Source organism: Primulina eburnea, chromosome 16, assembly GCF_022965805.1.
Source record: "Primulina eburnea isolate SZY01 chromosome 16, ASM2296580v1, whole genome shotgun sequence".
Taxonomy (NCBI): Eukaryota; Viridiplantae; Streptophyta; class Magnoliopsida; order Lamiales; family Gesneriaceae; genus Primulina; species Primulina eburnea.
Window position 1 is genome coordinate 5,677,395 of NC_133116.1, and position 21,450 is coordinate 5,698,844.

The following is a 21,450-nucleotide window of genomic DNA, read 5'->3' on the forward strand; positions in this document are numbered from 1 at the left end:
CTGCCTAATGAAGTAGTTAATGAAACAATGAAAAAACAAACAAGGAAATTTGAAGACGCTTGTGTCTGGAAGAACTTTTTTTAAGTGGTTTTCAAATTTTACATGTCATTTCCAAAAATTTTATTGACTAGAAAATTGGAAACATTTGAAATAAACTTTTGCAAACACTAAAGTAAATTACAGTAGCATGTAAATTCCTAAAATCCGATGAGATTATCAAGTTATTTCAAAGAACTAAGTCAGCGCACTAGTGTCCACGGACATACAAGATAAATTACACGTATGTATATGAGCCAGTCTTCCGATGAAATGGACACAAATATAACAACTCTGGTATAAAAAAAATTGTAGGAATTTCTGCCCTTGATGAGAACAAATACTTTTAGAAATACAGGGAAATGGAAAAGGAATAGGAGATTCGATAACTGTTTTTGTCCATTCATGATTTGGTGTAAAACGACCACGATCTTTGTTACATTGACGGAATGTTCATCACTCAAGTATCATCATATAACGAGCCCTTATCCTCTCTTTTCGAGATTTTCGGAGACGGTTTTCATCCTCGGCCGAAGTTCAGGATCTCCCTCGGTGCACGCAAGAGCTACATGAAACACGGCAAGCACTTCTTTCTTGGCATGTATTTCTTGGAGCAAAATTGTGTCAACCATCTCAGATAAAGGGATTTCGTCCTCGAATCCCTTCCTCGCCCACCCCACGAGGTCTAGTATCTCTGTTGAGGTCGAGCTTGTAGGAGAGAGCTCGGGGGATTTCCCTGTCAACAACTCGAGTAAGACTACCCCAAAAGAGTAGACATCCCATTTCTGAGTAGGTCCGCTACCGGGGATCCGGGCTTCTGGAGCTCGGTAGTTATTTAGTTTTTCGGGTTGAGTAGGGTTTAGATATGGGAGGGCTCCACCGATGAAGCCTCCAGAGGACGAAGGGTTGTTTCCCGTGATTGTGATGAGACGGTTGAGGCCAAAATCAGAAATGTGGGCTTCGAAGTTAGGGTCGAGGAGGATGTTCGATGGTTTTATATCTCCGTGAACGAATTTCCTCGGGCTACATTCGTGTATATAGGCTAAAGCTCGGGCAGCTCCTTTGGCGATTTTGAGCCTTGTTGACCATGTTAAGCTCGGTGATGGCAGTCCCGTCTTCCCTGTATAAAAGGAAGAAAACTTTAAATAACTAGACTTGATGTATAAAAGAACTTTTGCTGCCAAAGATGATTAAAAAGTGAATGAAACATAAAAAATTTCTTCACTTCTGAATTACGCATCATCTAAAATCATTAACACCATGAAATGAAAATTCATTCGATCGAATATTCAAGCAACATTCATGAAATTGGGAAATAAATGCAGTGTATCGATGATCAAAATCCACAAGCAAAGATTCAAGACTTTACCATAAAGAGCAGAGGCCAAGTTCCCACTAGAAATGAAATCACTTATGAGAAGCTTCTCGTCTGGCGCCCAATAATAAGCCCTCAACCTCACAATATTCGGATGCTTCACCCTCCCTATCGCCTGGACTTCAGCCACAAACTCTTTATACCGTTGTTCTCCGCCTTCTCCCAGCCTTCTCACTGCCACCGGAATGTCATTTCCGAGCACCACCTTATACACTATTCCTAGACCACTCTTTCCCAAAACATAAGCCGACGCCCTCAGCAACTCATCCAACTCAATGCTAAACCCTTTATCAATCGCCACGAGATCTCCCTCCCCACCACTCGTGCCACCACTGGCTCCACCACCGCCACCCTTTTCCGACTCCATTTCAGAATCGTTACTCGAAAAACTACGGATACAAGGGAACAAGCATAGTCCTGTTTTCTCATTACCCCCAAGCTTCCCTTTACTCGTGCAACTACATCCACCGGAATCCTTTTTCTTCCAGTACACATAAATGATCACCAATCCTATAAACGCCACTCCCAATGCATCAGCCACGGATATCAATATGATCAACCCTGGTTTTAACCTTTTTTGATCATGGATACCCTCATTTTGAGTTGAACCAGTGCTCTGAACTGAAGGTGCATCGGCTGGATTACTTTTACAAGACTTTTGTAATGGAAAACCACATAACATCGGATTGTTCAAAAATGCAGTTGGACCCTGATTAGCGAAAGATCCCGTTTGTGGAATTTCGCCGCTCAGATTATTGTTCCTAAGATCAAAACTCACAGTAAGTGGCAAATCGCCTAAAGTTTTTGGTATCTCACCTGTAAAATGATTAAAAGACAAGTTCAAAGTGCCTGAGAGTGACTTCAACTCGCCAATATCATCCGGTATCCAGCCATTAAACTCGTTCGCTGATAAATCGAGCTGTTCTAAGTTAGCAAGCTCAGGGAAAATCGCCACTGGAATCCCACCCGAAAAAACATTCCTGGCGAGAATCAGCCTCTGTAACTGACGGCAGCCGCGCAGTATCTTCGGGAGCGGTCCCGAGAGAGAATTATTCGAAAGATCAAGGTTTTGCAAGCGAGGGAGGTTACACAAAGATGGCGGTAATGAACCGGAGAGATTGTTACCATAGAGGAAGATGCTGTGCAGAGCAGAAGCATTGAACAGTTGATCCGGAATGGACCCATAAAATCTGTTGCCATGGAGATTGAGCCGCCGGAGGTAAATCAAACTGCCGAGCTCCGACGGAATATACCCCCGAAGATTCTTCCCGGAGACCGCAATTCCTACAACACGCGGGTCAGACGAACCTGAAACGTTCATGCAAGAAATTCCTGTCCAATGACACGGCGTTGCATCATCCTCGTCCCAGTCCGAAAAAACCGAGGCGCCGTCCGCGTCGACAGCGGACTTAAGAGACAGTAAAGAGAGGCCATCGGAAGTTAAAGAAACACCAGAATTTACGTATAAGCAGAAATTCAGAATAAAGAGAGCCAAATATCGAAGCTCTTCGTAGCACAGCATTATGTAAACAGGCGTTCAGCGTTTAATGTGCATGAACAACACCACAAATCTCGAAAAAAATCTGTAAAGTAAAAAAAAAGTCCAAGCACAAAAAGGCTCCTTCTAAAGATGGGAAAGGTAAATGCAACCCCTTTTCCCGTGCATTACCACCAAAATTCAAAGCACAAAAACCCCAGAATCTTGAAAGAAAAACAGTATTACCATTGCAAAAATGAAAAACTCTTTCTGTTCAATTATCAATGTCTTGAATATTCGAACGTTCGAGTTGAGCTGGGGTTTGGTGAAGGGAGTTGAAGAATTTATGAGAAAAAGACCGGAGAAGGAGAAGGGGATCGATTAATGGGGCCCAGCACACCAAAACAGAGAAAAAAGATTTAACTACATTATTTGCCAACAGAAAGAGTAAATTTTATTCATATAATTATTGGATTGCATGAAGAGTGTGGTAAAGGAAAAGCAAGATTTGCTTACTCGGTCTCATAGGTATTAGGTGGTGTGAAATTTTAAATATATATGTTATTTATTTGTAAATTATTTATATAAAATTTAATGAATTTCAAATTAATTATTTATAATTATATTAGGCAAAAACTTGTGTGAGACGGTCTCACGGATCGTATTTGTGAAACATATATCTTATTTGGGTTATCCATGAAAAATTACTATTTTTTATGCTAAGAGTATTACTTTTTATTGTGAATATGTGTAGGGTTGACCCGTCTCACAGATTAGGATCCGTGAGACGATTTTTTATGAGACTCACTCTTAATATTATATAAACATGCTATACATGAATTTCAAGTTTATAATTTAGTTTTCTGAAAGAAAAAAAACACATTTGAAATTCGCGTGAATTCAAAATATTTCAATCCAAATACAATCTTAAATAAGTCATAAAAACCACTATGTTTATGTTATTACAAGAAAGTCCTTTTCATGGACTTATGTTTTTTGGCAAAAACTTGTGTGAGACGGTCTCACGGATCATATTTGTGAGACGGATCTCTTATTTGGGTCATCCATGAAAAAGTATTACTTTTTATGCTAAAAGTATTACTTTTTATTGTGAATATAGGTATGGTTGACCCGTCTCACGGATCTTGATCCGTGAGACGGTCTCACATGAGACCTACTCTTGTTTTTTTCCCTTGCTTGTGGCTTTAATCCCATCTCTTCTCGTATTTATTCATAACCACCTGAACTAACCTTAGCGTCCCTTTGAATTTTATACACTATGTTTCTTAAATTCATGGTTTTTATAATAATTATTTGTGGGGAATGACCTGATCGTTTAAAACTCAAGAGTCTTGATAAATATAAATAAATTTTAATTTTTTCGAAAAGTTGACGAGATAAGTATACCGATCATAAACAAGTTAAAATTTAATAAAAACATATGTTTATGATATTTTAAATATACAAATGAATTCATTTTGATATATTTAAGATTAGGTGAGATTGTAAGTTGTCCTAAAGTCTGGGTGTGGTCCATGTGAGTAAAAATCTGCGAACAAAATAAAGATTAGAAAACTTGTAATAGGTTATGGGTTGTCTTTACTACCGGGGATACCTCCGAGTGTGTCGATATGCCAGGCCAGCATCTGTATATTATAGTGATAACATTTAATATTATTTTGTTTTGTACATTAATGCAGTAAGTGGACACTTTTCACTGAGATGGGCAGTTATGATATATTTTTCAATTGTGTCCCTGAGAAGACAAGGCATAGATCAAGAGAGATAATTTACTCAACTGACGTAGTTTGCAAGCTATTGGATTAAGATCGACGGTTTATTCAAAGCACGTGGTAACGGCTATGTTTTCTCATGTCATAAGTGAAGTTTAAAATCTTTTTAAATAAAATTATATAAAAATCTTACTTTCCTTGGGAAAAAAACTCAAGGAGGGGCGATCTTCCAATAATCCAAAGGGTGTTAACACTGCTATATAATATCATTTAATGATTAGAATGAGTGATCATCAATCATGAAACCATGCTTAGAAGCTAACGATAGAATGTGGGTTTGTGTGTTCTCTGTTTGGTAGTATGTGTATTATACTGCGAGAACATCGGAGCAGTTGGGTGATGGCTACAGGGAATGTTGATTTTAATTACTTGTAATTATTGCTTTTATAAAGTGGGTAGGATCGCACGTGAGAATAGGTATAGATGAAGACTACACATTCTGCCAGTCATGTGCGCTGATCAAACGGGGTACCAATAGATTTTCAAATTTTGTGTTGAATTACTATTTGTAAATTCATATTTGATCATAGTTTGTAATGCATGGTTTGGATTGATCACACGCTATTATTTCATCTAATATTGGGGCTAATTTTTTTCTTTTTAATAAAAAACTAGAATTATAAACGTAATGTTATCTATGTATCATTCTTATATTATACATCATTCATCGTCTTATCATTCAAAATCAAATCGAGTTGAATATCATACTATTCACGTTCGAATCAATTTAAATTACGTATACTCAAACTTGGCGAGTTGGCGAGTAATCAATTTCAAGTTGTCGATCATATACTAAAAAAACCAGAAAATCTTCGTAACATATTAACAAAAAACTCTAGGGTTTAAATTTTAGTTATATATTGACAAAAATATCCCTTGACTTTTATATCCTATAAAAAAAAATATATAATTACTAGAGTAGTTTGTGGGTTAATGAAGTAGAAACAATTAAAACTCAAACTTGGACAAATCAAGCTCAAGTCGAGTTTTAACTGAGATATTCACGAGTTACTTATAGTTAGTTTGATTTATTTACACCCCTACCCGTCGATAACATTAAAAATAATTGTATATTTTAAAATGTGAATATGGATATAAAACAAAAGAAAAGAATAGAAAAGAAAAGAGAGGATCCTTTCTAATTTTTATGAAAAAATATATGTTACATTAGAATTTGGATGATGAAAAGTATCACAAGTTTTGAAGTAGATTTATAGTGATTGATTATAACTCTATATTAACTTGAAGTAAAAGGGAAATATGACGCAAAAAGATCTTTTACTTCGTGATAAAGATTTTTCTCAGAGTGGGAAATGGGGTCCCAATGTTACCTTATATGTTAGTGGCTTCATTTAGGTGGACATACATTGAATTGTCTACCAAGCAAAGGCTTTCACGTACATTTTTTCATCCTAGTGATTGACTACGCAGTTCTTTAATGATGCCATCACGATGAAATTCAGCGGGTTCTTGAAATGTAAGATTTCATCAGAGTTAACTCGTGAAGATTTGATATGGTCTCGACCCAGATGCAACTTCGTGACCATTGGACATAAACAGAGACCAAAATTGATCCTGTCCACCCAATTTCGTATCTTTGTTCTGAAAAATGATATGACATGAGCATCCCTAGTTTTTGTTCAGATATGGTATCTGTGAGAATGCTAATTGAGAAAGCACTTCCAAGTTCTAAAAACATTTATAAATTAGAATGTTTCGTACACAATGCAGGAGGGAAATAGAAAAACTGCAAAGATTCATCACGATTATTACGTGAGCAAGCACAAAGTATTATCTCCAGGCACAAGAGCAACAATCTTCGAATGACTATCATTTTGCGTCACACGGCGAAAGGAAGTTGTTTAATTTGAAAAAAAATGTTACAAATAACCTGTCTACCATTATCTATTGTGTTCTGAATAATAAAACCACATCACAAGTAATCAGAGGCAATTTGTAGTGAATATACTGCTTCCTTTCTCCGCCTTTTAGGCCATAGATGTCTCAGTCATCTCTTGATCCACAGGCATGGGTTCGACAGGATAGTAATGGTAGTGAAGCTCTCCAACATCATCGCCAGATAGTTTTTTCCATCCATTTGGCCCAACGTGGTATACTGAAAGATGTTGGAGGTCATTGTCATGCGAACACAGTCATGTCATGTATATATATATATAGTGAAGGCTTGGTAACATTAGAGAGAGAGGAGAGACAAGGCTTTTGGCGGGTAGGGGAGAAGTTTGTTACCGCTGGCAACACCACCGCTGGCTCCATCACGAAATGTTGCATGATAAATTGATCGTCTTGCCAGTTCTGCAGCTTCCTCAACTGACATATCAAAGCGGTATCTAAATAATGCACAAAATATGAAACACAATTAGAATAAAGAATGTAAAGTGATGCTTAGAGATGTTAATAGATGCACAAGGGTGAATTAATTATGTTGATCAATGAGCAAAATTGCAAGAAACAATGCAAGCTAGGAAAATATAACACAAAACTTAGGACAAAATGCTTTATCCATAAAATGCTCTAAATAATTCAGTTTTCTAAAATCATATAGGCAATGGAATTCGAATGATGATTGACTTGATGCACGCAAATCATTCTGTAGTCCATAATTCAGCACTAAAAAAATATAATAAATAAACAATCTGCCAAAAATTGAGTTTTAGCAGCTGCCAGCCTAACACCGAGTGTGCAATTTCTATAATGATCGGCAATAAAACAGATGATGAAAAGAAAAACAAAGGGTAATAATGTGAACAGAGACTTTTGAGCAAAGACGTGACTCACCCACTGTCCAAAACACCATAAGCATATGGTGAACCAGACCCAACAGAGAATCTAGTTCCTTTGAGGCGTCCGCCTTCACTATCCACATAGTAAAGCCCAGGACCCTAAACCAAATAGCAGAGGGTTACAAAAATATATTGGGTATGTACAACAGTTTCTATAATTCATCCTTGTACCTTTTCATCCCAGCCAGCTATCATGGTTCCTACAGACAAACCCATTCCTCTGTAAGAATAGAGAATGTTTGCAAGCAACTTTGAAGCTCCAGTAACAGAAATCCTTCTCTTGTTTGCTAGTTCATGTAATCGGCACTGGATTATGAAAGAAAACTCTCGTTAGTACTCTAACGTAGGATGCTCGAATGGTACTCTAACATAGGATGCTCGAATAGCAGGAGTACACAAAAAATGCCCCATAAATACATTTCCAAGCTAAAATGACAAATATTTTCAAACATCAACAGTGGTAAGCAGTATTGTAATGCAGCAAAAGACGATGTCAGGGAATCAATCAGGATGACCAGGTCCTTCCCTCCACAAATGGGATCTTTTTATGATGTGCATGTCATTACCCATTCTTGCTCAATATAAATAGTGAAAGGAAAACATAAAATAAAAGGTAAAAACCCAAATGGTAAACTTTTACGTTCACAGGCAAATATCTACGATTCAAGTTATAGGATTCAATACCAGAGAAGTACGAACACTTTATAAATATGCCTGATTCAGTTAAATGATGGATAGACAATGCATATTCCGCTGTTTATTCATGAAAAGATGAACTTGGCAATAAAACTATGACCAGATCAAACCATTTAACACTAGGACCTTAATTCCAAGATTTCTGTGCCAGAACTGGCAGTCAGCTGCTCCTCCAGCCATTGTTCCAAGCATGTAGGGATTGATTTCAATGATCTTCTTGACAGATTGTGACGCTGTTATGTTAATATGAGCATCATACAGAACTTAGTCTTGCACATTAAATGAAGAGGAATCATGCAAAATTTAACACTAAGAGTTACGATAAACAACTTTTCATCAAGATCAAAAAATGAAAATGATTCCACAACATCAACAAGAAAATTTACATGGTTTTAACTTTTAGCGATTGAATCTCATCTTTTTAACTGCATGTGCACTACAAATATGAATCTCATCTTTTTAACTGCATGTGCACTAAAACCACGAGATTAAACTTCGAAATATATGTGTGTCAACAGATAAAAATAGATTAAATAGTTCACACAAACATGCATGCACAAATATATATATATATATACATATATATATATATATATATATATATATATATATATATGTCAAATAAATATAACATATGGTCCAACAAGCATCCAGCAGACAGTTCCATCAGATCTAGAGATGAAGCAAAAATTGTTCAATGACGCTAAGAAGTTTGACTAATCGAGTTCCACAAAATACGATCTTCCTCTAGCACTTCCAAACTTATTCAGGTGCAAAACTAAGAATATCAGATCATTTCATTTAATAAAAAAATATACTTCTAATGGACGATAAAGTTTAAACTACTGAAAATATTTAATCCATTCATCTTAAGAATAAAAACTAATAACTCAAAACCAATCTCTAGGAATACACCAAGAGCTTTAGCATTTACACGGCAACCATTTACTCAGAATGTTAGCATCCATGTAGGAGGTATTCATGATATTATGCTCAATCACTAGATTCACAGTTATGAATGCAATGCAAATTATAAATCCGAGCCAAAAACATATAATCTTGCAGACAATCATCAAATCAGTAAGTTGGATTCCCTTACAACTATAACCAATGTCTCAACCCAACAATCAAAGAAATAAATAAAAAAAGGACTCACATATGTATCCTCCCATGCTTGCACGAGAATCAGCGGCCACCATTACACCTTCTCTGAATATAAAGGCAAGAGTTGTCGTACCCTTTGCTGGCTTCACCATCTGTACTGCCGCCTTCTGAAACCCATCGAACTAGGAAAATACAAATACATGGGTTTGTAAATTCAACCAGTTACCAGTGAGCATTTCATAAATATATAAATTTTCAAAGACACAAAATAAAGTTTTATAACAAATAAAAAAACAAACTCACATCAGCAGTAGTTGGAAGTTTAAATGAGGGTGTGCCCAAGATCTCGTTCCGCAACTCATCCTCATCCAAAGTTCCCCTAAACGGGGCGGATGGTTCGAGCCCAGTAAAATCAATCTTCATCATTGTTCCCTTCACAAACAGAAGGAAAAACAACAACAACAATATGGAGAATTAATCATTCTTAATTTCGAAGCTTAAAACCTTAAGTTCGAACGATTTAAAATCTCTAGCTGCAACAATATTTACTTCCTAATTAGCACTTCAACAAAGAAAAAAATATCCTAAAACCTTTCAGCATAATCTAAAGAGACCATCGTCTGCATTTGCTTAAATTGTCATCCAAATCAAATATCGCACCACGTGAAGCTAAAAAACTAAAAATACATATATACTAGCAGTCAAGATTACGATGACCCGACGGATCAAGATCAAGCACAGTATAAGCAGAAAATCCCTAATCGGTAATTAATTGCAACTAAAAATACATGGATACTGTGCAGAAAAAAAATCAAACAATGAACCCCCAATTTTACCCGATTTCTGCGGTTCTCCAGAGCAACTAGTTGTGAATGAAGAAAAATATTGGGATAAATGAAAGATTAGACAGAATATATAGCAGCAGAACAAAAAGTTTGCTTCCGCTGCAATACACGGGGAAATGGGCATTATATTGGGCCGGATCGTCAACATTGGTTTACGATGGGCTGAATTCGGTAAGGCGTGTCTAAAACACAAAAAGAAACCTAAGTAGGATCCATGTCGTTGAGATCCATAATATATAATGAATTATATATACAATAATTTTTAATAGTATATGATTAACAAAATTTGAAATGAAAAAGTATTAACTGATTTGCATATAAGGGTTAAAAATGAAATATCTAAAAAATGAAATTAAGTGGTAGAATTATGAAAGTTATATGGATAATTATAGTAAGTTTCACCAACATACCAATATTCGACATTAATTTTAAGGGTGGATCTCTTGTGAGATGGTCTCACAAATATTTATATGTGAGACGAGTCAAGTCTACCGATATTCACAAAAAAAAGTAATATTCTTAGCATAAAAAATAATACTTTTCATGAATGATTCAAATAAGATATATGTCTCACAAAATACGATTTGTGAGACCGTTTCATACAAGTTTTTGCCTGATTTTAATATAACATAGATTTTATATTGTGACCCAAAAAATGAAAGAAAAAGAAAAGAAAAGAAAACACAATCATGCCAAGAAGGTGCATGCAACCTACTTTTTCTAAGGCGTCACATGGATGAAATGGATGTACATTAATGCTAGTGGGATTTCCAGGGAATAAACAAAATGTCCCCACGGCATAAATTGGGTAAAGACAAAAGAAATTATATATATATATATATATATATATATATATATATATATATATATATATATATATATAATAACTTTTTAATCTTTGGGTAATAATTCAAAATTTAATTTGGGAAAGCGAAAATAATACTAATATTTTATATTTGAAGTCCAAAAGTTGTACGGCCATATGCAAGGAATTTAATTAGTTTCGTATCAATTGTTGTCAATTCGATTCGATCTCTGGAGTGGAGTAACATCATTGCAAAAAGTTTGTATAAAGTGTGACATTTTTTTAAATTGTTTTTAGCCTACACGACACCGGGCAATAGCCCTCATGGTCCCATCATGTTTTTTTTTTTTGTATGACTTGAGTTCGACTCCCCACCACACATAAAACTAGTCAACATAGAGCGCGAGATCTAGTATATAGGAATTACAGTAGTATGTTCGAGTCAGTGGAGTAAATGAATACTTAATCATGATCGGAGGTTCGGTTCCCCATCAACGTTTTTTTGAATGAACCTGTTACATGTGATTTGCTCATTACGGTTCACTTGACTCGCGTATTTTACATGCTATTGTATTAACTCAAGATTAACTAATATAGAGTGTTCAAATTTCGATGAAAATAAAGAATCGACACACTTAGGGGGGTGTATTCATTCTATACTTTCAAAGACTTTTAATGACTTTTTTTAATGATGGACTTTTGTGGAGTTGATGGATTTTTATTGACTTTATGGAATATCGTAGAATTGTAAAACAAATTTTATAGACTTTTATAGACTTTTTTTCAATATTTTTGTAGATTTTTGTAAACTTTTTCATAGAATTATGTGATTTTTGAAGTTTATAATTGTGATTTATATTTTATTAATTTTTTTTAAATAATTATTGGACATATATAACCTCTTCAATTTTAAATTATTTTTTAATTTATGAATGTAAATGAATTTTACTTACTTAAAAGTTAAATCAATTTAATTTGTGAAAAATGACAAATGAACTATCCAATTTATTGAAATCAAAATTTCAATTCTTTATGTCAATTTAATCAACATCGTTCTACATTTCATTATGTTGGAACTTTTCAAGTTCGCAATCTTGATTTTGATGTTAAAAAAACTTGTTATTGTGTTTCTAACATATTTACTCAAGTGTGAAGTTGCAAACACAAGAAGCAAGCTGAAACTGAATTTTGCACAAACTGAACTTCTGGCGAGTTTCGGTGTTTTGATGATATCTCCCTAGCTGGATGATTCAAATGACATTCCGCCAATTGGACTGATCAGATAACTCAATTTGGAACAAGTCGTATTTCACGTCAGTTGGGCAAAATCGGATGTTATCATGGTCTAACTGATCGCTCAATTACCGAACCGATCACACGAAAATATCAATCAGTTGAGTTTGAGCAACTACGGTATTTTGGTCATATCTCTCAGCTCGGTTATCGAAACGAAGCAATTAAGTATGTGTTGGAAAGATAAGACGAAGATCTACAAATCATCTTCAGAAGTCAAAGTCTGAATCAAAACTTAAGATGCTGATAAATGACGATGAAGTTACTGGTTTTGCACAAACTAAAATCAGCTAGGCTGATTTCAGCACACCAGCTGAAACTGAACCAACTGAACAAACTGCTGACCAGCTGACCAACCAACTAAACTGAACCAGCTGCTGACCAACTGAAACTGAACCAGATCAGCTGAAGACCAATTGAACCAGTTGAACTGATTGACCAGTTGAGTTGATCAGTTGACCAGAGTTGACCAGTCGATAAAATGTCCAGCAAGACGAATTTGACCGTTGCAATTCCAGAAACAGTACAGAACTTTCCAACAGTCATATTCTTGTGTCTAACGTATATATCATTGTTGGGGCTTATAAATACAATATCTTGAAGATCAAACAAGAGCTTTTGAAGTGAATTCAAAGCGTGGGCAGTTAGCATGAATATAATGGCTAGTTGAGAGCACAAGCGCTTGTGTGAGGATACATTTGAGATGTACACTGTAACTGATATATTCCTCACACACGATCACTCACACATATACGAGAGAGTTGAAGTTCAAAGATTAGTTGAGTGAGTCTTGCACAAAGACGTAAAACTTGTGTATGTAATCTTTGCATATGAGACATTAAACCATATGCTGATTGTGAGGTGCTGCCTACAATCTTGAGTGCTAGGAGTTCAGTTTAGGCAGTTGATAAGTCCTAGCTGAATGGGTTTGTACAAAGTGTTGTATAAATCAAAGTCTTCTAGTAGATCCTTCCCAAGGAGAAGAAGGGGTGACGTAGGAGTGTTTGAAATCTCCGAACATCCATAAACAAATTTGTGTCAATTTGTTTATTGCATTTACTTATCATTTCCATAGTTTTAAAGATGCATTGTTGAAGCATTTTATGTCTTCTTCAAATACCAAAATATTGTATACCAAGTGTTTGATAAAATGCTTCAACTGAATATTTTAACTCATTCAACCTGCATATATTTTAAATGGTTTACAAAATATTTATTCGGTTTCTACGAAGGATTATTTCGAGTATTTTCCGCTTGGTTTGAACACCAAACTCGATTTAATTCATCGGTGTTCAATATTTCAAGAACCGAGCTATTTTAGCTCAACGATTACCCCCTAATCGATCCTAACACATTGGCTGTGGTATCCCTCCATGCATTAGCATTTGCTCGTTGTTGTTTTTGAGTATTAAATAATTGATCAAAGTCGCCACCTTCATAAACTTGTGTTCATGAAGACAATTGAGCTTCATTACCTTGTTCAATTTGAAATTCATCAAATTGACACTTCTTTCAAAGAAAATTGTGTAATATAGCACATGCCAATACAAGTCATGTTAGGGATGGGGAAAAATACCGAATTTTCGGTATACCGAGATTACCGTAACAAAAAAATATTGAATTTACCGAATTTTAAATACCGAAGATTTCGGTACGGTACGGTAACAATACCGAATTTTCGGTACGGTAACGATATCCAATTTGAAAATTTTAGTATATACCGAATTATCGGAAAAATATACAAAAATTTTAAAATATATAATATTTTAAAACAATAAATTATAATTTTTTCAAAATGTAAGGATTTTTTGGTTCGGTATACCGAAAATTTTGGTATAGTATAGGTATGGATTTGCTTATACAATAATTTAAGATATAGTTTAACTAAAATTAAAGAAAATAATTAAAAATAAAATGTTATATAATAATTAATAAAATAAATACATTTTAATTATTATTTTAAAAAAATTACAAATAAAAAGAAAAATAAATAGATGAGAAAAGAATGAAAGTTTGTATTGAATTTGAGAGATTTCTCAATTAAATGTACATCCAAATCTTTAGGTTGAATCAAAGACTTTTGTTGACATTTTATTGTTGTATCTTAGGATATAATTCTTGTACTTAATAGAATTTTATAGAGTCATTAAAAGTCTATTGACATTTTGAATATTTATAGACTTTTGTAGAGTTTTTAAAAGTCAAGTTTGAATACCACATGACTTTTTAAAAGTTTACAAAAGTTTGCATTGAATACCACTAAACTTTTATGGAGTATATAAAAGTCTAGTTTGAATACCTCTAGACTTTTAAACTCCATAAAAATCATTAAAAGTGTTATAAATTTAGTAGAGAGAATGAGAGAAAACAAGTGCATCTTATTACAACTAAACACCTCTATTTATAATGTAGAGAGGTTAGTCTATAAAAGGAACATTACAATCAAATCAATCACCTAAATGTTATATATATATATATATATATATATATATATATATATATATATATATATATATATATATATATATATATATATATATATATAACACTCCCCCTTAGATGATTGATGGAGAATCCAATGTTGCCTCGTTAAAACCTTGTCAGTAAAACCCAGTGGGAAAAACCTGAACGAAGGAAAAAGAGTACAACAACTAATACTCCCCCTGATTTCAATCACCGAAGATCTGTTAATTGATGCATCCCTATCTTGTACACCAATTTCTTGAATGTTGATGTTGGTAACGCTTTTGTGAATAAATCAGCTACATTGTCACTAGAACGAATTTGTTGTACATCAATATCACCTTTCTTCTGAAGTTCGTGTGTGTAGAAAAACTTTGGCGAAATATGTTTCGTTCGATCACCTTTGATATATCCTTCTTTTAGTTGTGCGATGCAAGCAGCATTATCTTCAAATATAGTCGTCGGACTATCTTTCATTGTTGGTAACCCGCATGATTCTTGAATATGTTGGATTACGGACCTCAACCACATACATTCTCGGCTTGCTTCATGCATTGCAATGATCTCAGAGTGATTAGATGATGTCGCTGTTAAAGTTTGCTTTGTCGACTTCCATGAAATAGCAGTGCCCCCTCGTGTAAACACATAACCTGTTTGAGATTTGGCTTTATGTGGATCTGAAAGATAGCCTGCATCTGCATATCCTATTAAAGATAAATTTGATTTTTTCGCATAAAGCAATCCCATGTTAGTTGTACCACGAAGGTAACGAAATATGTGTTTCACACCATTCCAATGTCTTCGGGTTGGAGAAGAACTATATCTTGCTAGGAGATTAACAGAAAATGCTATATCTGGACGAGTGCAATTTGCAAGATATGACAATGCACCAATTGCACTAAGATATGGTACTTCAGGACCAATGATTTTTTCTCCATGTTCAAGTGGACGGAAAGGATCTTTATTAGTGTCGAGTGATCGGACGACCATTGGTGATGCTAATGGGTGTGCTTTGTCCATGTAAAAGCGTTTTAATAACTTTTCTGTGTATGAAGATTGATGAACAAACATTCCTTCGGATAAATGTTCAATTTGCAATCCAAGACAGAACTTTGTCTTTCCCAAATCTTTCATCTCAAATTCACTTTTTAAATAATTGGCAGTTTTGGTGAGCTCTTCGGGAGTTCCTATAAGATTTAAATCATCGACATATACTGCCACGATTGCAAAACCCTCATCCGTTCTTTTTGTAAAAACGCATGGGCAAATAACATCATTTGTATAACCTTCTTGTAGTAGAAACTTGCTAAGACGATTGTACCACATGCGTCCGGATTGTTTTAATCCATATAATGATTTTTGCAATTTTATTGAGAACGTGGTCTTGGGGGTTGTATCACTTGCTTCTGGTGGTTTAAATCCTTCAGGGATTTTCATGTATATGTCGTTATCAAGTGAACCATATAAATATGCAGTGACCACATCCATTAGTCGCATGTCCAAATTTTCTGATACAGCCAAGCTAATCAAAAATCGAAAAGTGGTGGCATCCATCACAGGTGAGTATGTTTCCTCATAGTCGATTCCAGGTCTTTGAGAAAAACCTTGAGCTACAAGTCTGGCTTTGTATCTTACAATTTCATCATTTTCATTCCTTTTTCGTACAAACACCCATTTGTATCCTACAGGGACTACATTTTTAGGTGTTTGAACTACGGGTCCAAACACTTTACGTTTTTCTAGAGAATCTAATTCAGCTTGTATAGCTTCCTTCCATTTCGGCCAGTCATTTCTTTGTTGACAATCTTTAACAGATTGTGGTTCGGGGTCATTAACACCTTGTGTGATATCAAGGGCCACATTAAGAGTGAAAACATTGTCAATGTTTGTTTTTTTTCGATCCCATATTTTACGAGATATCAAATAATTTGTTGAAGTCTCGATATTTTCATGTGATTCTGGTTCTCCCTGAATCACATTATCCACATCTGTTTCATTTATTTTTCTTGTTGTATCCTGTAAGGTTGCTTCTTCTGGAGCTTTCAATTCTTGCTTTTCTTGCACCTTTCTTTTCCTAGGTACTGTATCCTTCGAACCAATCGGTCGACCACGTTTCTGGCGTATTTTAGATTCATTTGCGGGTGAAGTATTAGATGGTCCTGTAGGGACATCGATCTTTACTGGAGTATTTTCCACTTGTATGTGTGACTTTGTTACATTTTTTGTATTAACAAAAGCATCAGGCAATTCATTAGCAATTCTTTGCAAGTGAATGATCCTTCCAACTTCTTGATCACATTGATTGTTTCGAGGATCATAATGTGATAATGTTTTCTCATTCCAACAAATTTTTCGTTGTTCTTCTGGATACAATTTTGCTCTTCCCAGTGTTGGAAAATCACTTTCATCAAAATGACAGTCTGCAAATCTTGCGGTAAACAAGTCGCCTGTTAATGGCTCCAAATATCTAATGATAGAAGGTGAGTCATATCCCATATAAATTCCAAGTCTACGTTGTGGACCCATTTTGGTCCGTTGTGTAGGTGGGATAGGTACTTGTACCGCACAACCAAATATTCTAATGTGAGAAACTTCAGGTTCTCGACCATACACAAGCTGCAAAGGTGAGTATTGGTGGTAATTAGTTGGTCTTACACGAATTAGTGATGCAGCGTGTATGATAGCATGACCCCAGACTGAAGATGGTAGTTTTGTTTTCATGAGTAGCGGTCTTGCAATTAATTGCAATCTTTTAATAAATGATTCTGCAAGACCATTTTGTGTATGAACATGAGCAACTGAATGCTCAACTGAAATCCCAATTGATATACAAAAATCATCAAATGCTTGTGACTTGAATTCAGCAGCATTATCAAGACGAATTGTCTTGATTGGGTGATCAGGGAATTGAGCTCGTAATTTAATAATTTGACCAAGTAGCTTTGAAAAAGTTATATTTCGAGTTGCAAGCAAACTAACATGTGACCACCTAGTTGAGGCATCAATTAATACCATGAAGTATCGAAATGGTCCACATGATGGGTGTATAGGCCCACAAATATCCCCATGGATTCTTTCCAAGAATGTTGGAATTTCAATATCAACCTTCATTGGGGAAGGTCTTATAATGAGTTTGCCTTGTGAACAGGCCACACATGAAAACTCATCATTTAAAATAATCTTTTGGTTCTTTAGGGGATGTCCACGAGTATTATTTATTATTCTTTGCATCATTGAACTCCCAGGGTGACCAAGTCGGTCGTGCCACAATATGAAATTTTTCTTGTCAAAAAAACTTCGTGTTTGTGACTGTATTTGCCTCAATTGCTTTAATTATTGTGCAATACATTCCAGAGGAGAGTGCACGTAATCTTTCTTTTATTTGCTTCTGGCCGCATATAATAGATGTAATACAAAGGTATTCAACATTGTTTGCATTCAATGTTTCAATATGATATCCATTTCGACGGATATCTTTAAAGCTAAGCAAATTTCTATTGGATTTGCTAGCATATAGAGCATTTTCAATATATAGGCTTGTCTCATTTGGTAAAATGAATTTTGCCTTTCCATGGCCTTCAATAATTTTTGATGCACCCGATATTGTTATAACATTATTTTCAGCTAATGTTAATTCTAAAAAATACTTTTTGCTTTTAAGGATGGTGTGTGTTGTACCACTATCAGCTAGACAAACGTCTTGATATTCCCTCATTAATCTAAAAATAAATGCATAATAAAGTAAGTTATAACTCTAAAATACATAAAATAAAATTGTAGTTAAACAAAGTTCTCAAAGTAGTTATCACTTATTACAACTCAAGAAAAACCTTAAACCAAGATATAATAATGCGGACATTCTAGAAAAAAACATTAAAAATATTGAGCTAAGACAGGAAAAAAAATACTAGAACCAGAATTTGATCAATCTATATTTTCTAGCACACCACCCCCAATCAAATTATCAATATTCCCATCCGGTTGTGCAAAGAAATCAGAGACATCTAAATGAGTTATGTCGACAGGGCCATCATCATCAGCAAAATTTGTCTCTATCTTTCCTTTTCCTTTGATTGAATTTTGGTAGAGATCCACAAGATGCTTTGCCGTACGACAGGTACGAGACCAATGCCCCTCCGTTCCACATTTGAAACACTTGTCTTCATATTCTTTTGGTTTTCTAACTGATTCTTCATTATTCGGTTTCCACGGCTGGTGGTTTGTTTTCTGTCTCTTTCCATCATGTTGCTGATAATTTTTCCTTTGACCATTGCTACGTCCGCGTCCACGCCCACGCCCTCTTCCATAATGAGGGATTTGGGTTGAGTTGGCATTCACTTCAGGGAATGCTGTTTCATTTGCTTCAGGAAATGGTGTAGAGCCGGTTGGGCGCATTTGATGATTTTTCATCAGTAGTTCATTGTTCTGTTCAGCAACTAGTAGACATGAAATAAGCTCAGAGTATTTTTTAAATCCACGCTCACGATATTGCTGCTGCAGGAGCACATTTGATGCGTGGAAAGTAGAGAATGTTTTTTCAAGTAGATCTTGATCAGAAATATTTTCTCCACAAAGTTTGAGCTTGGAACAAATCTTGAATAATGCAGAATTATAGTCGCTTACAGATTTGAAATCTTGCAGGCGAAGGTGGATCCATTCATATCGGGCTCTTGGGAGAACTATAGTTCTCTGATGGTCAAAGCTTTCTTTAAGATCTTTCCAAAGTTCTTGCGGGTTTTTCACAGTGAGATACTCGGCTTTCAATCCATCATCGAGATGGTGACGAAGGAAAATGAGTGATTTTGCAAGATCCTGCAGGGATTCGTTGTTTGCTTCTTTTATCGTATCTCCAAGATTTTTAGAAATAAGATGAACCTCAGCATCCAAAATCCATGACAAATAGTTTTTTCCACTGATGTCAAGTGCTTCGAATTCGAGTTTGGTAATATTTGCCATATCAACTTTGAAGAACACTCGTGCTGATAACGTGTTATAAATTTAGTAGAGAGAATGAGAGAAAACAAGTGCATCTTATTACAACTAAACACCTCTATTTATAATGTAGAGAGGTTAGTCTATAAAAGGAACATTACAATCAAATCAATCACCTAAATGTTATATATATATATATATATATATATAACAAAAAGTTTATAACCAATACACCCCCCTTGAACCGACCGATATTTATGTAGATATTTTAGAGTTGACGTGAACCAAATCTTGTGTCCATTTGCAAAGAGAAACACGTAGTGCATGCGTATTTCGAATACATTAAACCCAACGAAATTTCGTAATATGGACTTTATCCTAATTAATTAGTTTTATCCATATATCGAAAAAAAATCTGAAAGGAATAAAAAAATAAAGGATTTTTTTTTAAATAAGGTCGGACACAAGATCGGACACGTTTATACATTGAAAATGGTATCAACCTCCGCTGCATATTGATACTTATGGAACATAAAATAAATTTACTTCTTTTGGTTCTTACGAACAGAATGAAATAAATATTAACTTAACGCTTCCTTTATTAGAAAATAACCCAATGGGAGGTCCATAGGAATAGATGATAGTCAATCAGATATAAAAAAATTGAAGAATAGATCTCATGTAAGACCGTCTCATGAATTTTAATTTGTGAGACAAGTTAACCCTACCGATATTCACAATAAAAAGTAATATTTTTAGCATAAAAATTAATATTTTTTCATGGATGACCCAAATAAGAGATCCGTCTCACGAATACGACCCGTGAGACCGTATCACAAATACGACCCGTGAGACCGTCTCACACAGGTTTTTGTCAAAATTGAATAGGTTTTGCGTTGTATTAATAATATATTTTCAGAAGTTTATCATGAATTTTGTTGATTTTAGATTTAGAGCTATAATTAACCAGGCGTTGTCAATTTGAATCACTTTAAATTTAATCACATACATAATGTTAGAGAATCGAGATATGTTTTTTTAATAAAAAAAATTGTGAGACGATCTCACAGATCAATTTTGTGAGACATATATTTTATTTGGGTCACACATGATAAAATAGTATTTTTATGCTAAAAATATTAATTTTTATTGTAAATATGACCAGAGTTGTTCCGTCATACGGACCAATATACGTGATACAATCTCACAAGAGAGCTACTCAACAAAACGTTTTGTCGTAGGTCAATAATTATGTCATTATCAATGATTATGAAATTGGATTGGACCCAACATTTTAAAGAAAAGAACTTTAATGCCTTTTTTATATGGAAGTCAAATAAAATAGATCCTGTTTTGGGATAAAATACAAAAAAATAATTGTACGAGCTTTGTGAACCTTTTAAGTGAAGAGATCAAATTCTAACTTTTAAAGGTTGTCACTCTCGCTGTTGTTTTCATCCATACTTTAGTGTGGTTGTATTTTTTTATATTTTTTATGCTATGTTATTAAATATTAGTTATTTAAAGTCACAGCATATGGTTATGTTTAAAATTACATTAAAGGGCGAATAATATATTGTCATCCTTAATATGTAGCCCCACATTTGTACGACCGTACAATATATCTTTATAACAATTACTTCATATCGTCGTCGTTTTATGAAAATAGTTAACTAAATTATTATAAAAATCAATCATATTTTGCTATACATGTATTAAATATTTAATTTTTCGCATGTTGGACCAGAGTATTACATACACAACACTCAACTAGCACTTACATTTTTCAAGTAAATGGATAAAGATACAATTTTTTATCACATAAATATC

The 21,450-nt window shown here is 34.6% G+C and overlaps 3 protein-coding genes across 3 annotated transcripts; all 3 read right to left on the minus strand.

Annotated features, from left to right (window-relative positions):
• Window positions 1–218: 218 nt before the first annotated feature.
• LOC140816903 (receptor protein kinase-like protein ZAR1) lies at window positions 219–3,294 on the minus strand. The gene is made up of 2 exons (XM_073176399.1): window positions 1,406–3,294; window positions 219–1,156 (listed from the first exon to the last, which is right to left on the minus strand). Exons 1-2 carry the CDS (start codon window positions 2,931–2,933, stop codon window positions 522–524), a joined length of 2,163 nt encoding a protein of 720 aa, XP_073032500.1. The 5' UTR covers window positions 2,934–3,294; the 3' UTR covers window positions 219–521.
• A 3,122-nt stretch (window positions 3,295–6,416) lies between these two features.
• LOC140817054 (proteasome subunit beta type-5-B-like) lies at window positions 6,417–10,246 on the minus strand. Its single transcript, XM_073176621.1, has 8 exons — window positions 10,119–10,246; window positions 9,586–9,714; window positions 9,335–9,464; window positions 8,305–8,411; window positions 7,654–7,788; window positions 7,478–7,581; window positions 6,929–7,029; window positions 6,417–6,797 (listed from the first exon to the last, which is right to left on the minus strand). Exons 2-8 carry the CDS (start codon window positions 9,706–9,708, stop codon window positions 6,670–6,672), a joined length of 828 nt encoding a protein of 275 aa, XP_073032722.1. The 5' UTR covers window positions 9,709–9,714; window positions 10,119–10,246; the 3' UTR covers window positions 6,417–6,669.
• An 8,366-nt stretch (window positions 10,247–18,612) lies between these two features.
• LOC140817345 (uncharacterized) lies at window positions 18,613–19,644 on the minus strand. Its single transcript, XM_073176995.1, has one exon. It carries the CDS (start codon window positions 19,642–19,644, stop codon window positions 18,613–18,615), a length of 1,032 nt encoding a protein of 343 aa, XP_073033096.1.
• Window positions 19,645–21,450: the final 1,806 nt, after the last annotated feature.

Coding starts and splice junctions, on each gene's coding strand:
- LOC140817345 (XM_073176995.1), bottom strand. CDS start 19,644: ATGGCAAATATTACCAAACTCGAATTCGAAGCACTTGACATCAGTGGA.
- LOC140816903 (XM_073176399.1), bottom strand. CDS start 2,933: ATGCTGTGCTACGAAGAGCTTCGATATTTGGCTCTCTTTATTCTGAAT. Junction 1,157..1,405: donor CTTGGCCTCTGCTCTTTATG/GTAAAGTCTTGA, acceptor CCTTTTATACAG/GGAAGACGGGACTGCCATCA.
- LOC140817054 (XM_073176621.1), bottom strand. CDS start 9,708: ATGATGAAGATTGATTTTACTGGGCTCGAACCATCCGCCCCGTTTAGG. Junction 9,465..9,585: donor AACTTCCAACTACTGCTGAT/GTGAGTTTGTTT, acceptor GTATTTTCCTAG/TTCGATGGGTTTCAGAAGGC. Junction 7,030..7,477: donor TATGGTGTTTTGGACAGTGG/GTGAGTCACGTC, acceptor TGCATTATTTAG/ATACCGCTTTGATATGTCAG.